General features: G+C 42.3%; 1 protein-coding gene across 1 annotated transcript in view; it reads left to right on the plus strand.

Annotated features, from left to right (window-relative positions):
• Window positions 1-20,638, plus strand: part of LOC127452857 (transmembrane protein 145-like) — a 113,559-nt gene that overhangs the window by 24,513 nt on the left and 68,408 nt on the right. Inside the window, exons 3-8 of the mRNA XM_051718652.1 lie at window positions 690-974; window positions 2,520-2,610; window positions 5,783-5,809; window positions 6,301-6,446; window positions 11,221-11,406; window positions 18,891-19,043. Coding sequence (XP_051574612.1) covers window positions 690-974; window positions 2,520-2,610; window positions 5,783-5,809; window positions 6,301-6,446; window positions 11,221-11,406; window positions 18,891-19,043 — 888 coding nt within the window. The remainder of the gene's footprint in view (window positions 1-689; window positions 975-2,519; window positions 2,611-5,782; window positions 5,810-6,300; window positions 6,447-11,220; window positions 11,407-18,890; window positions 19,044-20,638) is intronic.

Consider the following 20,638-nt stretch of genomic DNA (forward strand, 5'->3'; position numbering starts at 1 on the left):
GATTTTGCATGTTTATCATCCTTGTTTTTTTCTCTCTATTGAAAACAGTTGTTCTTAGCTTATTATTTGTCATAGCAGTTAGTCATGATTCATGATTGAATCATGATTAACTGGTTTATGTACAGGTACTCTGTGGCTGATGTGTGATGTGTTGGCCTAATCTCTGCACCACCAAATTACAAAAATAATGGTGGTTTTCAAACAGGTTTTCCAAACACACAACCCATCTGTCATTGGTCGGACAGTCAGGTAGTCTAGTTTTGCACCAAACTCACACCATTGGTTGAGTCAATGTTGATATGTTGGGGTTGTTGGCATGCTCAAACAAACAGAGCAATGTTTTGATAGCACCAGAGTGATAACATGTTTAGGGGATATCACCTAAAAATGGCTCCCTTTTAGTTTTCTCTGCATATTAAGTTGAGATTCAAGAAAGAATTTCACCACTGAAAAAAATTACACACTTCACCTTTAAGGTGCTTTCCAACTTTTTCTAATTGACCACCAAGAGCATTTTGTCTTGTGTCACTCAAAAACACAAATTTTGTGTTTTACATGTTTTCTTCCCTATGGACCATTATGAATTTGTGAAGTGTTTGCAACATGTACTCATACTTTTTGGATGGCCTTCTGTTTCTTCCTACACCTCCTTTCAGATCTCATTCTCTTTTTGTCCTCCTCTTCCTCAGGTGGTGCGCTGCTGCCTCCTCCACATCATCCATAAAGGGCGCTATATCACATCCAACAGAAGAAGCATCTTTTTCCGTGCCAGCCACAACGCAGCGGAGATGGACGCATACTGCAGCGCTCTGTGTCAGCTCAGGGCGCTGCTCTATCTAGCTCAGAGACTGCTTCATGATAACAGCCATGGCAACCTCTTCTTCCAGGAGGAGAGCGGCATCAGTCAGAGCTTCCTCAGAGAGTCCTCCTCCATGCACAAGGGCTGCTTCTACGGCCGCTGTGTTGGATTTCAGGTGTGTTGCCTAGAGATTGTGACCATAAAGAAAGAATGTCATGTTTATATATTTAATTGAAGGTTGCAAACACAGTATTAGCACATTGTAAATGAGTGGTTAATAGTAAATGTGTTTACCTTAAGTATACCTATAAGGCATGAATGGAACACTGAATGGAACATTCCTAAAAAAAAAAAATTCACTTACCATGTATAGCTGGTGTTTTTATTATTATTATTATTAACAAGTTGCTGATGCACTTCTGTCAGAGCTATATTCGTATGTGATAGTTTGTCAGATGACTCACAGTTGTTTGTTTGAGTAAACCGACCCCTGGTGTGCCAGCTGAGAGTTCCCTTTGACATATTGGTAACATTCTAGTTGATTTTCAGTTACATTGTCTACATTTTGTTTACCTGCAAATGTTTTTATGTTAAGTGTGCAAAAAGTCAGTCTGAATCCGCTTTCTTTTCCTCTAAAAATACACTTTTCCCCATTTTGGTTCTTTTGCTGGAGCCAGTGCTTATGGGACTTTTCCACTGCACGTTACGGTTCGACTCAACTCTGCTTGCTTTACTTTTCTGAGCTTGCTTTTCCACTGCAGTTTAGTGCAGCCTCAACGTGGGTGGGATTATAGGCTGATCGTCATAGATGCGGCACCTCTACTGCCGTGACATCATCTTAAATGCGACACAAACATACAACAAAGGAGCAATGGAGGATATCGAAGGAATTGTGTTCTTGATTCTCGCCATGTGGCTGTTTTTCACAGCAAGATGACAAACTTTGTTTCAAAAGAAGCTGACAGCATTAAGACAAAATACTGCTTAAAAAAACAGGAGAGTTTGGGAAATCATACACCAAAGTGCAGACGAGGACATTACTGTGTTAGCTCAAAGACAACGCACGAGGGTATGCTTACCTGCCATCTATCTTATAGCAATGACATTGGTAGTGATGATTTTCTCTGACCAATCAGTGATCTGCAGGGTTTTGACGTCACATTTAGTATCAGCTCGGCTCACTTGGAATCTCGAACGAGGTGGTACTAAAAAAAGTACCAGGTACTATCCACAGTGGAAAATCCCCTAAAAGCGAGCAGAGTCGAGTCGAGCCGAGCCGAGCCATACCGTGCAGTGGAAAAGCCCCATTAGACAGGCAATCTGCAAACCTATCTCACAACTAGCCTGCGTTTCCACTGACTTGAGAGCCGAGCGATGACGTAAATTACTACATTAATACTTAAAGTGCCCACAAAAAACATGCACTACACTGCCTTTGTTTGCGAGCCTTATGAATTTTTGAGACACATTTAACATCCAAAGTAATTTAATTCACCATCTTTATGCCATCACAAGCTGCTTTTAATGCAGCGGTCTGAAGTTTTTTAAATACAGTATCTGACAAATAAAATGATGGCAATCAATTCACACTTATTTGTAATTGATTGACATTATTGTCCAGACGTTATCCTGCCCCCTGGCCTCTGACGTTTGCCATGTCTAGTTTGAGACTAGCTGTCATTTTTTTCAAATCTGGTTCTCTTGTCCTCTCCCTATACAGTTTGCTCCTGCCATCCGTCCATGCCTGCAGTCAATTGCTATAAGCCTGGTGGCGTTCGGAGAGAACTACAAGAAGCATCAGTCAGGGATAGGTCAGTTGGGACTCTCTAATTCAACCTCATCTGATGCTGAACTTCCTTTATGTATCTCCTGTGTAATGGGAAGGCAGTATGGTCACTTTTTCAGACTATTAAACCCCATACAGTTGAAGTCAGAAGTTTACATACACCTTAGCCAAATACATTTAAACTCAGTTTTTCACAATTCCTAACATTTAATCGTAGGAAACATTCCCTGTCTTAGGTCAGTTAGGATCACTATTTTAAGAATGTGAAATGTCAGAATAATAGTAGAGAGAATGATTTATTTCAGCTTTTATTTCTTCCATCATATTCCCATTGGGTTCAGAAGCTTACATACACTTTGTTAGTATTTGGTAGCATTGCGTTTAAATTGTTTAACTTGGGTCAAATGTTTTGAGTAGCCTTCCACAAGCTTCTCACAATAAGTTGCTGGAATTTTGGCCCATTCCTCCAGATAGAACTGGAACTACTTGCACATGCTTTTTCAGTTCTGCCCACAAATTTTCTATCAGATTGAGGTCAGGACTTTGTGATGGCCACACTAATACCTTGACTTTGTTGTCCTCAAGCCATTTTGCCACAACTTTGGAGGTATGCTTAGGGTCATTGTCCATTTGGAAGACCCATTTGTGACCGAGCTTTAACTATCTGGCTGATGTCTTGAGATGTTGCTTCAATATATCCACATAATTTTCCTTCCTCATGATGCCATCTATTTTGTGAAATGCACCAGTTCCTCCTGCAGCAAAGCACCCCCACAACATGATGCTGCCACCCCCATGCTTCATGGTTGGGATGGTGTTCTTCGGCTTGCAAGCCTCACCTTTTTTCCTCCAAACATAACAATGGTCAATATGGCCAAACAGTTAAATTTTTGTTTCATCAGACAAGAGGACATTTCTCCAGAAAGTAAGATATTTGTCCCCATGTGCTCTTGCAAACTGTAGTCTGGGTTTTTTATGGCGGTTTTGGAGCATTGGCTTCTTCTTTGCTGAGCAGACTTTCAGGTTATGTCGATATAGGACTCGTTTTTACTGTGGATATAGATAGTTGTCTACCTGTTTCCTCCAGCATCTTCACAAGGTCCTTTGCTGTTGTTCTGGGATTGATTTGTACTTTTCGCACCAAACTACATTCATCTCTAGGAGACAGAATGCATCTCCTTCCTGAGCGGTATGATGGCTGCATGGTCCCATGGTGTTTATACTTGCGTACTATTGTTTGTACAGATGAACCTTCAGGAGTTTTTAAATTTCTCCCAAGTATGAAGCAGATTTGTGGAGGTCTGATTTCTACGATGTTCTGGTGCAGAGATATGTGATTTGTTACTTGGTTGCTAGGGTAACCCCATCTGGTTGCTAAGCAGTTACCAGGGTGATACTATTCAAGGCTCCTTGCCATCCTGAGTGAAATAAGTCAACCAGGAAGTCTCTACAATGTTCTGGTGCAGAGATATGTGATTTGTTACTTCGTTGTTAGGGTAACCCCATCTGGTTGCTATGCAGTTACCAGGGTGATGCTTATCAAGCCTCCTTTCCATCCTGAGTGAAATAAGTCAACCCGGAAGTCTCTACAATGTTCTGGTGTAGAGATATTTGATTTGTTACTTGGTTACTAGGGTAACCCCATGGGGTTGCTAAGCAGTTACCAGGGTGATACTCATCAGAGCTCCTTGCCATCCTGAGTGAAATAAGTCAACCCGGAAGTCTCTACGATGTTCTGGTGCAGAGTTGTGTGATTTTACTTGGTTGCTATGGTAAGCCCATGTGGTTGCTAGGCAGTTGCCAGTGTAATACCAAGAAGGCTGAGTGCTGTTCAGAGTCATACAAGCCAACAATGAAGTCTCTACGACATTCTGATCCTGAGATACCCATCTAAGTGATTTTAAATGGAAGTCAATGGGATTTTGTTGCTAGGGTGCTCTGAATGGTTGCTAGGGCGTGGCTTAGTAGTTTCCATGATGATACTTGAAGACTGATTGCTCACCCAATTCAAACAAGCCAACTCATGTATGTGCGACATTCTGATCAGGAGATATCCATCTAACCCATTTTGAATGGCAGTCAATGGGTTTTGGTTGCTAGGGTACACGAAATGATTGCTAGGGTGTTAAAGTGATGGAGTGAAAGAAAGAATAAAAAGAGCAATGGAAAGATAGAAAAGAGAGTGATGGAGTGATAGAAAGTATGAGTGGTGGAGTGATAGGAAGTAGATTGAATCCTCTAAAGGAGTTATTACAGGGAAAAGTTTTCACACCTTGAATGGGAGTCAATTTAAAATCAGTCCTGTTCGGAAGTCCGATACGGGAATACCGGAAGTCCGATCAGTTAGAAAAGATACAGCAACCCGAGTCCGAACAGTCTGAAGCTCTGACCCGAGTTTGGAGGTTGTAGCTTTAAAGCTCTAGGAGGAGATACTGTTAGAAATTTGGTGAAGAAGAAGCAGCAGCTTATATAGTAGATCAGTATGTTGGCTTTGACAAGCCAACATAATAAAATGTTTAAATAGAATATCAGTAGGTTGGCTTTCTCAAGCCAGCATTATAAGCTTAAATAGTAGATCAGTATGTTGGATTTGACAAGCCAACATAATAATAAGTTTAAATAGGATTTCAGTGTTTTGGCTTTCTCAAGCCAACATAATAATAAGCTTATGTAGTAGATCAGTATGTTGGCTTTCTCAAGCCAACATAATTAGCCCATCAGAAGCTAACTGTCTAAAGGCTTGACATAATTTTCTGGAATTTTCCAAGCTGCTTCGAGGCACAGTTAACATAGTGTACATAAACTTCTGACCCACTGGAATTGTGATGTAGTCAATTAAAAGTGAAACAATCTGTCTGTAAACAATTGTTGGAAAAATTATGTGTGTCATGCACAAAGTAGATGTCCTAAACGACTTGCCAAAACTATAGTTTGCTAATATGAAATCTGTGGAGTGGTTAAAAAATGTGTTTGAATGACTTCAACCTAAGTGTATGTAAACTTCTGACTTCAACTCTATACATTTACATATACATACACTATCTGCACCATAGGTTTTCTCTAGTCACAGATGCAATAAAGGCCCAACCTATATGCTTATATTTACTTTGCTTCAAATGTGATCAAGAGAATATTCCCTCAATAAGCAGCAGAATACACATTCAAATATTGTCTCCTGTGCTCAATGCTGCACCTAGTGGATGCAGGAGATATTGCACCAAATGGTGAGTAGCTCTCTCAGAGGGCAGTGTGAATGAGAGAAGCTTGTGTCCTTTCCAACCCTGTCCTTTGTCCTGCTAGTAGAATACCCTTTGTCCCTCTATAGAGGTGACTTAAGTGCAACTTTTGCCTATGCCTATACTTAAAAAATGTACCGTGGTACTAACATCATTTTTTGAACATGTTGAACATTCCTTGGAGTTCTGTGTAAATACTGTGTAGCATGACTATGATTAGAGAGAATTTCTTATTGATGACGTTCCGTTTCTGTTGTTGTTTGTAAATTGTAAACTCATGTGTTTGTCAAGGGATGATAATGTTCAGTAATTTCCAGGAGGTAGCAGTTATCTATGTTTCTGTTTGATTGGTAACCCACATTGGCATATTTCCTTTCCATATTACTGTTTCTGGTCAGCATATAATTTCATGATGTGATATGCCAGTTATGTAGACAGCTATGCATCTAACAATCTCTGTTTGCCTGTATTTGTCACAGGTGTAGCAGCCAGTTCATTCTTAACCTCTGGAAAGTATGCCATTGACCCTGAACTGAGAGGTCAAGAGTACGAACGCATCACACAGAACCTGGACATTCATTTTTGGAAGATGTTCTGGAACATTACTGAGACTGAAGTGCTGTCGGTCAGTTTTAAACATCTGTGATCATTTCAGTGCACTGCACTCATACTGTTCTGCAAAACACAGTGACATATTGTAGGGCTTTACTGGTTGTTTAGATCAGTGTTACTATCAGAAATAATTAATAATTATTTCTTTAGTTATTAATTAATATTTAAATTAAATTAATTAATTGAATCTAACTCATTAAAACCTCATATGGGGCTCCAGTAAATGTTGTGCGCTATGTTTAGGAGCGGGTTTGGTTATTAGCAATAATTAATAATTATCAAAGACAATTATTAATTATTAAAATCAATAGAACATTGATGAGAATCAATGTTAGCTTTTTCTAATCCTTTAAATCAACAATTATCAAAGATAATCGTTAATTGTTAGCATCGATGAAACATTAATTAAAATTAACACTAGCCTATTGATCATTCAAATTCAACAATCATCAAAGATAATTATCAGTTATCAAAAATCAATAGAATATTAATAAGGATTAACATTGATGGGGCACCACCCTGGAATCAGGGACTAATAACCAGATAGTATAACAGTCTCAATATTAGATTGTTTTCTTAGGAAAATCGACATCCAAAGAATATCGATTTTCGGGGAAAAAAAACAATGAATGAAGGCTTGAATCCGAGCACTGACATCCCGTCAGCATGACACAGGCATATGCAAAACAAACCAAAACACTTCTCTTTGTAATATAAACAAAGTTTATTTATGCAGTAATATCAATTAATAATTAATACAACGCAGTCAATAAACTTCCGACTTACAACTACAAACTAAACAGTGATATGTTTAGATATGGAAATCAAAATAATCCTATAACACATGAGGGTGTGTGTGTTTGTGAGGGGTCGCGCGCGCACGTGTGTGTGTGTGTGTGTGTGTGTGTGTGTGTGTGTGTGTGTGTGTGTGTGTGGTTAGTACGAGAGAGAGAGAGAGAGAGAGAGAGAATAAAGTGACGGCCCTAAAGCCGATTTCGCGATCGTGGGAGAGAAAGCAGCTGTTAGTTTATCGCTCAGAGACGCGGTGGACGGCTCGTAAACAGTCCCGCGTTCTTTGACTCTTTAATGGATAAAATCAGTTGCCGGTCTCACCCGCGATGGCGAAAATGCACAACAGTCCAATTTGGTTGGACCACAATACAGCAAATCTCATTCGTGATAATTTAATTCTCCTTTGTACATGCCCTTATGAAAATGCATCACAGTTCTTGTACTGTATATTATACAGAGTTTAACTGGCTTTAGTAAAAACATGATCATAGGTAAAACCATGCTCATTACCTGATGTAATTATGGTTTCTAAAAAACAAACTATGGAATTGAAAATTGAGGAAAAAAAAATCCATGTAGAGATTATTACAAATAACTGCCATAAAAGTGACTTACAGTATACGGTATTCCCCTAATATATAATATTTAAAATAATTATAATGATAATGACAATTATAATTTGTATATATTACAAATATATACAATATTTCTGCCAAAACATCATAGTTTCTGCAGTTAGTGTTACTAACTGCAATGCAATAAGAATGTGTGGATTGAAAAAAAATTAATTACTATCGTGAATGACACTGTTGGGCCTCATGTACTCAGATAGGAGACAAAGGCAGGCCTACATATAGTCATAAAGCATGATAACACAAACAGCGGCAAAATCAAACAAAGGCAGTCCAAAACATACTAAATATCCCACCGAGCCTTGCTCATTTTACACCTAGGTGTGAAATTCTGAAGGATCGAATTCTCAACTCCTATTGGATGAAATGCACAACAGAATGCGTCCCTCAACCATGACATCATCGAGAGTATAAAACATTCTAAGCTTTGCTTCCAGCGACAGTGTGCACCGCATCTAGTTGCAGCCCTACTTCCTTGCCCAAGGAAGTAACGTACGTACTGTGGCAGGGTGAGCAAGAGATAGACACAGTGGGTGTGGCGTAAAACCTCAGAGAGGCATTTATTGGAAATAATAATAAAAAATAACATGTCCATAAAAGGGGTAATAAAGTGTCCAAGGGGGAATAGTGTTCATAATAAAGGTGGAATCTGGCATCCTCGTGGTGAGATGGGGCTCCATGAAGGGCAGGGTAGTGTCTGTGGAATGGCCCTGGCATGAGCTGGGTCCATCGGCTGCTCACGCTCCCCTCCAGGGTCCACGGCACGAGGGGCGGCAGCAGCCTGTCTTCCCAGGCCCGCGGCAGGTGTGAGGGGAAGGCGGCCTGGCATCTAGCCCGTCAGCGGCGATGTGAGCTGTTCACCCCCGGCAACTCATTAATGCGTCCGGGGGTCCGAGGAATGGGTCCAGCAGCGTGTCCATCTCCGAACCCTCCCAGCACTGGTCCTGGGCGTGCAAGGATGCCAGTGTGTGCACACGTGGAGATTTGAAGCCGGCTCCCGAGAAGAGGTGCGCGCTGCGTTTTAAAGACAGCAGTGATGAAGCATTATTCCCATCAGGTGTGCTTCATTCACCGCTGTCAGAACGAGGCTTATGAATTATGCACCTCTTCTTGCTCTCCTGCCCAACTCCCGTCATGAGCCTAGCTGAAGGGCGGCCCTAAGAGGCGGGGCGACGATGACGAGCCGGAAGGGCGGATCATTCCGCCACAGTACCTGAACTTTGGCCACACAATCTCCATCTTGCTGGACGAGCCGAGATTTCTCCGTGTTCCACCGAGCAAGCTAATGGATCCGAAGGAGACCGCTGAGTAATCCACGTCTCACCCTTTTACCTGCAGAAGTGAAGAAAGTAGATTTCTCTTCCTCCTTCAACCGAGTCGACTTCACTGATATCTCCACCAACCCAACGAGAATCAGCTGCCATACCGCCCGCCGACAGTGCAAGGAAACATCCTCCCAGCTTCGAGGAACCGATTCTGAGTCAAACAACAGACGAACACACATTCTACCCATGTCCTCACGCGACTCAAGAGGTTTACGTCTGGGCAGAGAGAGATTATTATAGTGTGTTATTCTTGTGTATCAAGGTAATTGCTTGTACAGTTTACGGACCGCCGAGTCCACTCATTGCTGCTAATAATATTCAAGGTATTAATGTAACTTACTGTTACCATGAATGAGATTTGCTGTGTTGTCATCCAACTAGGTTGGGCTGTTTGTGCATTTCCGCCATCGCAGGTGAGATCGGCACACTGAGTTTATCCATTAAAGAACCAACGACCACGGCAGATGGATTACGAGCCGTTCACCGCGTCTCTGAGTGATAAAACTTACAGTTGCCTTCTCTCCCACGATCGCTAAAACCGGCTTCGGTGCCTTCACTCTGTTCTCTCTCTCTCTCTTGTACTAACCGCACACACACACACAACCCCTCACAAACATACCCGCACACACATTTGGCGAACAGATAACTTGGCGATAGAGCCCAGCTTTGTCCCTAAGTTATCGTACCAGCGGAGATAAGCATTAAACGGGCAGATGCCATTAACCTGTCTCTCCGGCCACATTCGCGACCACATTCTCTGGCCGGAAACCTCGCATGACGTACTCTCCATGAGAGCTACGCCCGCCATTTTGTGCCCTCCTTTTCGCTTTACATACATACACTCACACCCCCTCCTCTCATGTATTGTAGGCTTATTTGTTACCATACCTAATCATGTTACTGTTCATTTGTAGTTGTAAGTCGGAAGTTTATCGACTGCATTGTATTGATTATTAATTGATATTACTGCATCAACAAACTTTGTTATACTTTAAAGAGAAGTGTTTTGGTATTGTTCTGCATGCACCTGTGTCAAGGGCTGGCAGGGGATGTCAGTGCTCGGATTCAAGCCTTCATTGTTTTCCTTTTAAATTTCGATGTTCTCCGGACGTAATATTAATCCTTATTAATATTCTATTGATTTTGATAATTGATGGTTATCTTTGATGATTGTTGATTTGAAGGATTAATAATCTAATGTTGATTCTAATCGATATTCTATTGATTTTAATAATTAATAGTTGTCTTTGATAATTAATATTCTATTGATTTTGATCATTGATAGTTATCTTTGATGATTGTTGATTTGAAGGATTAATAAGCTAATGTTGATTCTAATCAATGTTCTATTGATGTTAATAATTAATAATTATTTTTGATAATTATTAATTATTGCTAATAACTAAACCAGCTCCTGAATGAAGTGCCCAACAACACTATGTTTCTGTTTACCTCATCACTGCTGTTTAGAATGAAACCAGATTAAACAGCCCTAACAAAGAGTTTGCATGGCCCCTTAAAGGTTTTCATATCTCCCACTGTGTTTACCATGGGGCTGCACAGTGCGTGCACAGAGCAGGTTTGTCAGCACTGTGTGGGAGGGCCAGTCCTGCTCTGTTCTCATGGTCCCGCACTGCGCAGCTTAATCTGGTAGCGGAGTTTCATCATTAGAGTATTTGGTGTTTTCTGTGCACAGCAGTAAATGGCAGTGCTTCATAAAGAAGAGAGGGGCGATTGACCAGCCCAATAGTTGTCCGGCCCACCGGGAAAATTCCAAGTGCTTTAGATGGCCAGTCCATCACTGGCGTAGTTGCAGAATTAAGAAACACAATACATTTGAGTGATAAAACTCTATTATACATATTTTGCTGCAGCTGTCCAGATCACACCCAGAACACTTGACTGATAATAAGACCGCAGTAACCCGCCCAAGTTCTCATATTGAATTTGTCAATCGTCTTACTCTTTGAAAATGTTGAATTTGCATAGTAATGAAACTTGAAATTAAACTGTGCTTTATCTCCTCTCTTCTCTCAAGAGTCTGGTGTGTATGACAGCCACACAAGTGAAGGTGAATCGAGCTCTTTCTGTGCCTCCCGTGGCCTTTGAGCTGCCATTGGCGGCAGATCCCACCCACACAGTGACTGTGTCTCCTCCGGTGGCTCATATCGGCCCAGCGCCTATCCAGATGAGACTGATCTCTTATGAGCTGAGGGAAGGACAGGTACAACAGTTCATACAGATAAAACTGTCATCCAAACTTAAAGAGGAGATAGAGATACAATTCTGTTATTTACTCACCCTAATGTTGTTCTAAATCCATATGACTTTCTTTTTTCCGTGGAACACAATGGAAATGTTAGGCGGTATGATGTTTGTCTCAAACAAAACTCACTTTTCAACACACTCATGCCACACAGGCTCAGCGGGTGTGTGTGTGCAGGGCTCTCACTCTCCTCACTGGCGTCTGGCTCGCTCTTAAATCCGTCTCCAGCTCTCACTGCAATGACAAACAGCTGTTAGAGACCGTCATTGCCAGGTGATCCTTACCGTTCTTATTTCCTGATCTCGCTCTCTATTCACAAGCCAGCACTCAACCCCCACCACCACAGTAATTAATTCTGATACATTATAAATGCAATTAATACAGTTGAAGTCAGAAGTTTACATACACTTATGTTGAAGTCATTAAAACTCATTTTTTAACCACTCCACAGATTTCATATTAGCAAACTATAGTTTTGGCAAGTCGTAACAAGTAATTTTTCCAACAATTGTTTACAGACAGATTGTTTCACTTTTAATTGACTATATCACAGTTCCAGTGGGTCAGAAATTTACATTCACTTAGTTACCTGTGCCTTTAAGCAGCTTGAAAAATTAAGTCAAGCCTTTAGGCAATTAGCCAATTAGCTTCTGATAGGCTAATTGGCGTCATTTGGAGGTGTAACTGTGGTAGAAGTCTGCATGGGCCTTAAAATTAAACCCGACCCGTACCCGAGACGAGTGGCCTGACCCAACCCGGCACGAACGATATCGTCAGATTTTAAGCCTGAACCCGACCCAAACCCGAAATTGCTCGAAAAAGAGCGCAGCTGTCTCAACATGCATTTTTAACTTGACATGGTGTTTAAAATATGCTGGTCCTGCGCGAGACGCTGAATAAAAAGTGAGACGCGGTGCAAATGTCAAAGACATTCATCCAGCAAGTGTTTAAAGAGCCCATATTATGCTCATTTTCAGGTTCATAATTTTATTTTGGGGGTCTGCTAGAATAGGTTTACATTCTTTAATGTTCAAAAACACATTATTGTTCACATACTGTATATTGCTGCAGCACCTCTTTTCACCCTCTGTCTGAAATGCTCTGTTGTAGCTCCAGTCTCTTTAAAGACCCCTTTCCGAAAAGCCCAGTCTGCTCTGATTGGTCAGCTGGCCCAGTCTGTTGTGATTGGTCAACCGCTTAGAGCATGTGTCAGAAATGTAATGTCCCTTACCATAACCGAGTTTCAGCTCCCGAGGCTTCCTGAGCAGTGCATTCCTGAGGCGGGCATTATGCAAATGTGTTACATAGTTGTCAGACTAGCGAACAAAACAAACTGGCACTGGACAGCACTCATGAGCAGACTAAAATAGGGAGAGAAATCAAGTGGGCTAATATAGGGCAGGTGTTACTAATGAAAAAATAATGAGCAAACAAGGAGGCAGGGTGTGATGTAAGACAGAGAAGCACGCAACGATACAGAAACAATAACAAAGCCAAAAGAAGTCAAAACATCTGAATGGCATGAGTGCACACCGCCAAGACAATGAGGCGATATGCACTCATGTCAATTGACAAACAAGACGAGACAGGACACTTGTGTGAGAGTTCGACCACACAAAGACAGTGCTTACACAAAGACAGACATGGGCAAATAATGCCATGGTCCCGTCAGACCAAAACTCAGACTGACAGAGTGACCCCCCCCCCCCTCCAAAGGGGCATCCCAAAACGGGAACATAAATAAAAACACAAGACAGACAAAACAAGCACTGGAACAGAATACAATAGAAAGGGAGGGAAACCAAAGAGGGAACTTGAGGAAAGGGGCAGAGTCCGGTGGCCTGGGGCGAAGCCTCAGAGTGGTGGAAGGGTCTGGAGGACTGGGGGAATGCCTCAGCGCAGAAGTGACGGGAACGACCTCTGTGGTCGTAGGCACTGGCTGTGACGGGGAACAGCCTTCGTGGCTGTGAGCTCATGCAACGAGAGCGGAACGACCTCCCTGGTCATGGACACTGGCATTGACAGGGGAACAGCCTTCATGGCTGTGAGCTTAGGCAGCAAGAGGGGAATGACCTCTGTGGTCGTGGATGGTGGCTGCGGCAGGGGAGCAGCCTTCATGGCTGGAGACGCTGGCAGGAGCTGGGAGGTGGGAGCATCGAAGTTGGGTTCCCATAGCCTGAATAGGTACTCTTCTTCCCTCATCTCCATGATGCATGCGATAGACGACCTCCCAGAAGGACCACATCCATAGGTCCCCCCCATATCTCCCAGTCAACTGGCTCTTCCAGTCCGACCAGGAACTGATAACTTAGGGAGGCCTAACTAAAACCCAAACCCTGAGCCGCATGGAGGAGTGCCTCGGCAAAAAGGCCAACTCCTCGAATAACTGGAGGCTGGTTCCTGACTCACTGGAGCTCGGAGAAGATAAGAAAATCTCTGCTGGGTCCATCTTTGGCCAGTTTGTAATGTCAGGGTTTTAGCAGAGATGAGGACCCAAACGCAGAGTGAAAAACCAAAAATACTTTATTAATAAAATTAACAAAATCCCATGAGGGGGAAACCAACAAAAACTACCCCGTAGGGGAAACCGGAATTTAGACTGGGGTAGAGCGAAACTGGACCAGGAACCAGGTTGAGGAACAGGATCGACAGGAACGCTACAAAACACACACAGGATCAACTAGAAAACAAGACGAACTGGCACTGAACAGCACACATGAGGAGACTAAAATTGGGAGAGAAATCGAGCGGGTTAATATAGGGCAGGTGTTACTAATGAAACAATAATGAGCAAACAAGGAGGCGGGTGTGACGTAAGACAGAGAAGCACAAGGCGATACAGAAACCATAACAAAGGCATGTGTTCTCACAACAAGAGGGCAAAACATGAGCTCATGGCATGAACACACACCGCCAAGACAATGAGGCGATATACACTCATGCCAATCGACAGACAAGACAGGACACTTGTGTGAGTGTTCAGCCACACACACATCCGACACCTTACCGAAGTGACCGAACCTCAGCACAACATGAAGACAGCTCACGACCCAGACACGTGGCGCAAAGCGAGCACAACGTGCGTCCGCGGTCGCGAGAGACAGACACAAAGAAGAACATAGATTATTGATGCGAGTGCATGCAAAGATGTCGGCCAAGATGACAGAAGCGCAATACACCCACGTCAATAACAGACAGACAAGGAGTATGAATGTCTGGGTCCCGACCCAGACCGAAACCAAACTAGACAGGAAGTCAGGACCCAGACACCACACTCCAGACATGAAACACAATAGACTGAATAGTGCATGGCATGGAATATAACTGAAACCACATGCTCACACAAAGACAGACATGGGCAAATAATGTCATTGTCCTGTCAGACCAAAACCCAGAGTGACAGGACCATGACACATAGTGACATAGCTATGTCTCGGAAGTAATGGCTGGACTGCAAACTAGGCGTTTCAGGCAGTTCAGAAGCAGTGTTTTCTGTGGGAGAGAGTAACTCCCTTTGGCATGGACTTTACATGCACAAACAGCTATATTACACACTAAAGGAAAGGTAAAATCCCCAAAAGCATAATACGGCCTCTTTAAACAATGGGAAAACAAAACAGAACTACCTTCAAACTCAGTACCTCTTTGCTTGACATCATGGGAAAATCTAAAGAAATCAGCCAAGAAAAAAAAAACATTTTTGGACCTCCACAAGTCTGGTTCATCCTTGGGAGCAATTTCCAAATGCCTGAAGGTACCACGTTCATCTGTACAAACAATAGTACGTAAGTACTGATGTAACAACAAAAATGTAACTGTTTGGCCATAATGACCATTGTTATGTTTGGAGGAAAAAGGGTGAGGCTTGCGAGCCGAAGAACACCATCCCAACCGTAAATCATGGGGGTGACAGTATCATGTTGTGGAGGTGCTTTGTTGCAGGAGGGACTGGTGCAAGACGTGCAAACAGTGCAAGACGGTACAATAATTGCTAAATGTGCAAATTGCAGATAGTATTAAGTTGTGTGTGTGTGTGTCAGTCCAGTCTCTGAGTATTGAGGAGTCTGATGGCTTGGGGGAAGAAACTGTTACACAGTCTGGCCGTGAGTGCCCGAATGCTTCGGTACCTTTTGCCAGACAGCAGGAGGGTGAAAAGTTTGTGTGAGGGGTACGTGGGGTCATCCACAATGCTGGTGGCTTTGTAGATGCAGCATGTGGTGGAAATGTCTATGATGGAGGGAAGAGAGAACCCGATGATCTTCTCAGCTGTCCTCACTATCCTCTACAGGGTCTTGCGATCTGAAACGGTGCAATTTCCAAACCAGGCAGTGATGCAGCTGCTCAGGATGCTCTCGATAGTCCCTCTGTAGAATGTGGTAAGGATGGGCGGTGGGAGATGAGCTTTTCTCAGCCTTCGCAGAAAGTAGAGACGCTGCTGGGCTTTCTTGGTTATGGAGCTGGTGTTGAGAGACCAGGTGAGGTTCTCCACCAGGTTAACACCAAGGAATTTGATGCTCTTGATGATCTCCACAGAGGATCCGCTGATGTTCAGTGGAGAGTGGTCACTCGGTGTTCTCCTGAAGTCAACAACCATCTCTTTTGTTTTGTCAATGTTCAGAGACAGGTTGTTGGCTATGCATCAGTCCGTTAGCTGCTGCACCTCCTCTCTGTTTGCTGATTTGTCATTCTTGCTGATGAGGCCCTGCACAGTTGTGAGTCAGCAAAGTGAACAGCAGTGGACTGAGCACACAGCCCTGGAGAGCCCCAGTGCTCAGTGTGGGGGTGGTGGAGATGCTGCTCCCGATCCAGACTGACTGAAATCTCCCAGTCAGGAAGTCCAGGATCCAGTTGCAGAGGGAGGTGTTCAGGCCGAGCAGGTTCAGCTTTCCAATCAGGTGCTGAGGAACGATTGTGGTGAATGCTGAACTGAAGTCTATGAACAGCATTCGAATATATGTTTTCATTTTCTCCAGGTGGGTGAGGGCCAGATGGAGGGTGGTAGCGATGGTGCCATCTGTTGAGAGGTTGGGACGATACGTGAACTGCAGGGGGTCCAGTGAGGGGGCAGCTGGGTCTTGATGTGCCTCATGACGAGCCTCTCGAAACACTTCATGATGATGGGTGTGAGTGCAACGGGATGGTAGTCATTAAGGCAGGACACTGAAGACTTCTTCGGCATGTTGGAACGATGGCGCTGCTCAGGGAGATGTTGAAGATGTCAGTAAGAACATCCATCAGCTGGTCTGCACATCCTCTGAGCACTCTGCCAGGAATGTTGTCTGGTCCAGCAACCTTCCGTGGGTTGACTCTGCATAGAGTTTTCCTCACATCAGCCGTGGTAAGACATAGCACCTGGTCGTTGGGAGGAGGGGTGGTCTTCCTCGCTGCCACGTCATTTTGCGCCTCAAACCGAGCGTAGAAGTCATTCAGTGCATCTGGAAGGGAGCCATCACTGTCACAGGCAGGTGATGTTGTCCTGTAATTGGTGATGGCCTGGATGCCTTGCCACATGCACCGCGTGTTGCCGCTGTACTGGATAAGGCTGTGGATTCTCTGGGCATGTGCACGCCTTGCATCTCGGATGGCCCGGGACAGTTTGGCCCTCGCTGTTCTTACGGCCACCTTGTTGCCTGCTCTGAAGGCAGAATCTCGGGTCTTTTCCTAAAATACTTCATAGAAGATTTGTAAGCCAAGAACCAAACTTACTAGCTCCGAGGTGAATTACAACATTAGAAGCTTTGATTTGAAGCAAAAAAAGTATTTGAAAATTGGACAAAAAGACCAAGAGCTGTGTACTTAACGTATTTAATGATGGAATGATGGTGTAGGGAGAGTGACTTGATTGCATCATTTAGAGTGAGTCATGGGAGTGGGCGGTTGCTGCAGAGCTTATTTGATGAGTTTTGTTGGCCAAAATTCTCTTGTGGAGCATTTCTCTTCAGGATCATGGGTAGATCTTTAACAGGAATTTCACTAATAAACATGACTTTTAAAAAATAAAGTTGAAATAACGTGGACTAATGGATTCAACAGAAGCATATTGATTAACCATCTCAGAGCTCACAGTAGGTCTGTCTTTAAAGTGTCACAAAACCCCCCTAGTTCAGCGCTGATCGTTCACACCTCATAGTGAAAAAGATTCATGGAATGGGGTGGGAACAAATTAAAAAATGTGGCCGTAATGGTGGAGGGAAGAAGGTCATCATTCACTTTCATTGCATCTCTTTGCCATACAATGCAAATGAATGGTGACTGAGGCATTCTACCAAACTTCTCCTTTTGTGTTCCATGGAATAAAGAAAGCCATGCAGGTTTCAGACAACATGAGTGTGAGTAAATGATGACAGAATTTTCATTTCTGGGTGAACTATGCATTAATTAGTCTTAAAACACAACAGTCTCACCTGTCTCTCTTCCTCCTCATAGAAGCTGAAGTCATACTGAAGCATGACCTTTTAATTTGAATAATAATTAGACTCTCTTTTCTTGACAGTCAATTTTCTTTTTCTTTTCTACTTGTTCTTGTCAGTGAATAAATAAATACGCTCAGATGGAGGAATTAATAACAGCAGCACTTTACAGCTCATAATGAAGTGTGCTTTGCCAAATAAAGCTGTCCAGCTTGTGACAAGTGATAAAGCCTTGAATGTGTCTCATTTTTCTTTATCTAAAGCCCTCTAATTCCATATATACCTCTCAGTCTCAGGGGAGGGCTTGAATTAGATGTGATGTAAATTACTTGGATGTTATAGTTTTAAAAAGACTTTGGTTCACACTTTGAACTCCTGTTGATCAGGCAGTGGTGTAAACGTGTTTTTATGTAAGATCTGTGTGGTCACTTAGTGACTCCAGCCAGGTCTCCTAAGCAACCAAATTGGCCCGGTTGCTAGGGAGGGTAGAGTCACATGGGGTAACCTCCTCGTGCTCACAGTTAGTGGTTCTTGCTCTCAATGAGGCGCGTGATAAGTTGTGCATGGATCGCGGAGAGTAGCATGAGGCTCCACATGCTGGGAGTCTCCGCGGTGTCATGCACAACAAACCACGTGATAAGATGCGCAGATTGACTGTCTCAGAATCGGAGGTAACTGGGACTTGTCCTCCGCCACCTTGATTGAGGAGAGTGACCGCGCCACCATGAGGACCTACAAAGTAGTGGGAATTGGGCATTCCAAATTGGGAGAAAAGGGATAAAAAAAGAAAAAAGATCTGTGTGGTCAATGGGGTTTAACTTCCTTATCTCTCTGGGCTCAAAGAGAGATTTTGCGTTTGTATGGGGGCAAGCAGTTAATCTGCTTGTAATTTTGCACCCAGAAGATATCAAGAGCTGCAAATGAAGTATTGTTTAGGACGTTGTGTTGTAATTAAATAATTTCCACAGCTCAGCAGATCTTTGTTGTTTGTTTTTACCATTTAACATTTCACTTTAATGTTTCTTTCTTCAGGATAGCGAGAAGTTGCTGGCAATGTGTCGCTCAGAGGGGGGGCACATCTCTCTCTCCTTGGGCCTAAAGAGTAAGCGCAGCCCTCCTTCCCCATGGCTTGTGCTGCATTTTCATGGAGGAGGCTTTGTGGCACAGACTTCCAAATCACACGAGGTACCTCTTCTCAAGCTTCACTATAACATTGCTCATATTTGGGGTTAGGGGTGACAACAAGATGGAACACCATAGCAACTACATAACAATGTCCTGCAACCACCCCCCAAAAAAAAACAAAAAAAAACAATTATAATAAATATGTTGAGAGAAAATTACATGTATAGACCAAAAAGGAAATTAATGAATTAAAGGGTAACACTTTACAATAAGGTTCCATTTGTTAACATTAGTTAACGCATTGGTATCATGAACTAACCATTAACAATATATTTGTTACACAATTTATTAATCTTTGTTAATGTTAGTTAATGAAAAAAACAATTGTTCATGTCAGTTCATGGTGCATTAACTAATGTTAACAAATACAACTTTTGATTTTAAAAATGTGTTAGTATTGTTGAAATTAACATTTAACTAAGATTAATAAATGCTTAAGTATTGTTCATATTAACTAATTATCTTAACTAATGTTAACAAATGGAACCTTATTTTAAAGTGTTACCAATTAAAGTATAATATACAAGTCCACAAGTCATTTCTTTACCTTGGGACTCGAGTTGATCTTGGCATTGCTCTTTGTTCAGTTAACCCATTATTGAGTAGTCTTTAGCCAGACAGCAGTCTCTTAGGGCATTTTCACACCTAGTTCAATTGAGCACTCCAAGCACTCTCAGAGCAATATAACGTGTATATGTGAACAACCCAAGTGGTCTCAGACCCCCCTAAAAGGACCCAAAAGCGAACCGTACTCAGACCACCGGTTCGTTTGTGGGTCCTTTTGTGGTTCGATTGATTTGTGCGATGTGAAAGCGAAGAAGTACCAGTCTGCTTTGCATTTTATGACATAAATACCTCATGGCTTGCCATACATAGCTGCATTACATACTTCATATTCCAGTCACAATTTACTGTCCACATATGGGAATTTTAAGCGAATATGGATATACCGTGATTACCGTGATGTGTTTTTTTGTCTCATATTCCATTCTTGTTGTATTGTTTTAGCACCTAAAATGAACGGACCAGCCGCATTCAGAGCAGTGCGTTAAGATGAACCGCTTTAAAGTGCTTTGATGGGCATACCGTCTGCGGAGGTTCCCGCCAAACTTCCACGAAAATACAAGCGAGGATTTTTATAGTTTTACTTTAATTTTATTTGAGCAATGGCAAATGTTCTTGGCTCATACACACAATGCAAATGACACTCAGGAGAAGACGCTTGCTCCATTACTCTTAAGATTATAGATAAAGAAACATATTTTCTAATGCACATAGAATTTCATATGTTTTCCTTGATGTGAAATAAGGGCTTGTAGGTTTTATCTGTGAGCCTTAACATTATGTGAGAGAGTGAAGAACTTAGGACAGAAATACAGTATACATTATTACTATTGCATAATGTAATATAATTGGCGGTGTTATCTGGGTTTCTTAAATGATATAATATATAAAATATTACTTTTTATGTAATTCTATCCCTGTGCAATAATTTTTTATGAAAAATTAAATATTTTTAAAGCCTTAAAAGTAATCATATAGTCCCATTTTAGTATATGATTTCAAGTTAAATATCAATAAATTACTACTTAAGG

The sequence above is a fragment of the Myxocyprinus asiaticus genome, chromosome 15 (genome assembly GCF_019703515.2).
Source record: "Myxocyprinus asiaticus isolate MX2 ecotype Aquarium Trade chromosome 15, UBuf_Myxa_2, whole genome shotgun sequence".
NCBI lineage: Eukaryota > Metazoa > Chordata > Actinopteri > Cypriniformes > Catostomidae > Myxocyprinus > Myxocyprinus asiaticus.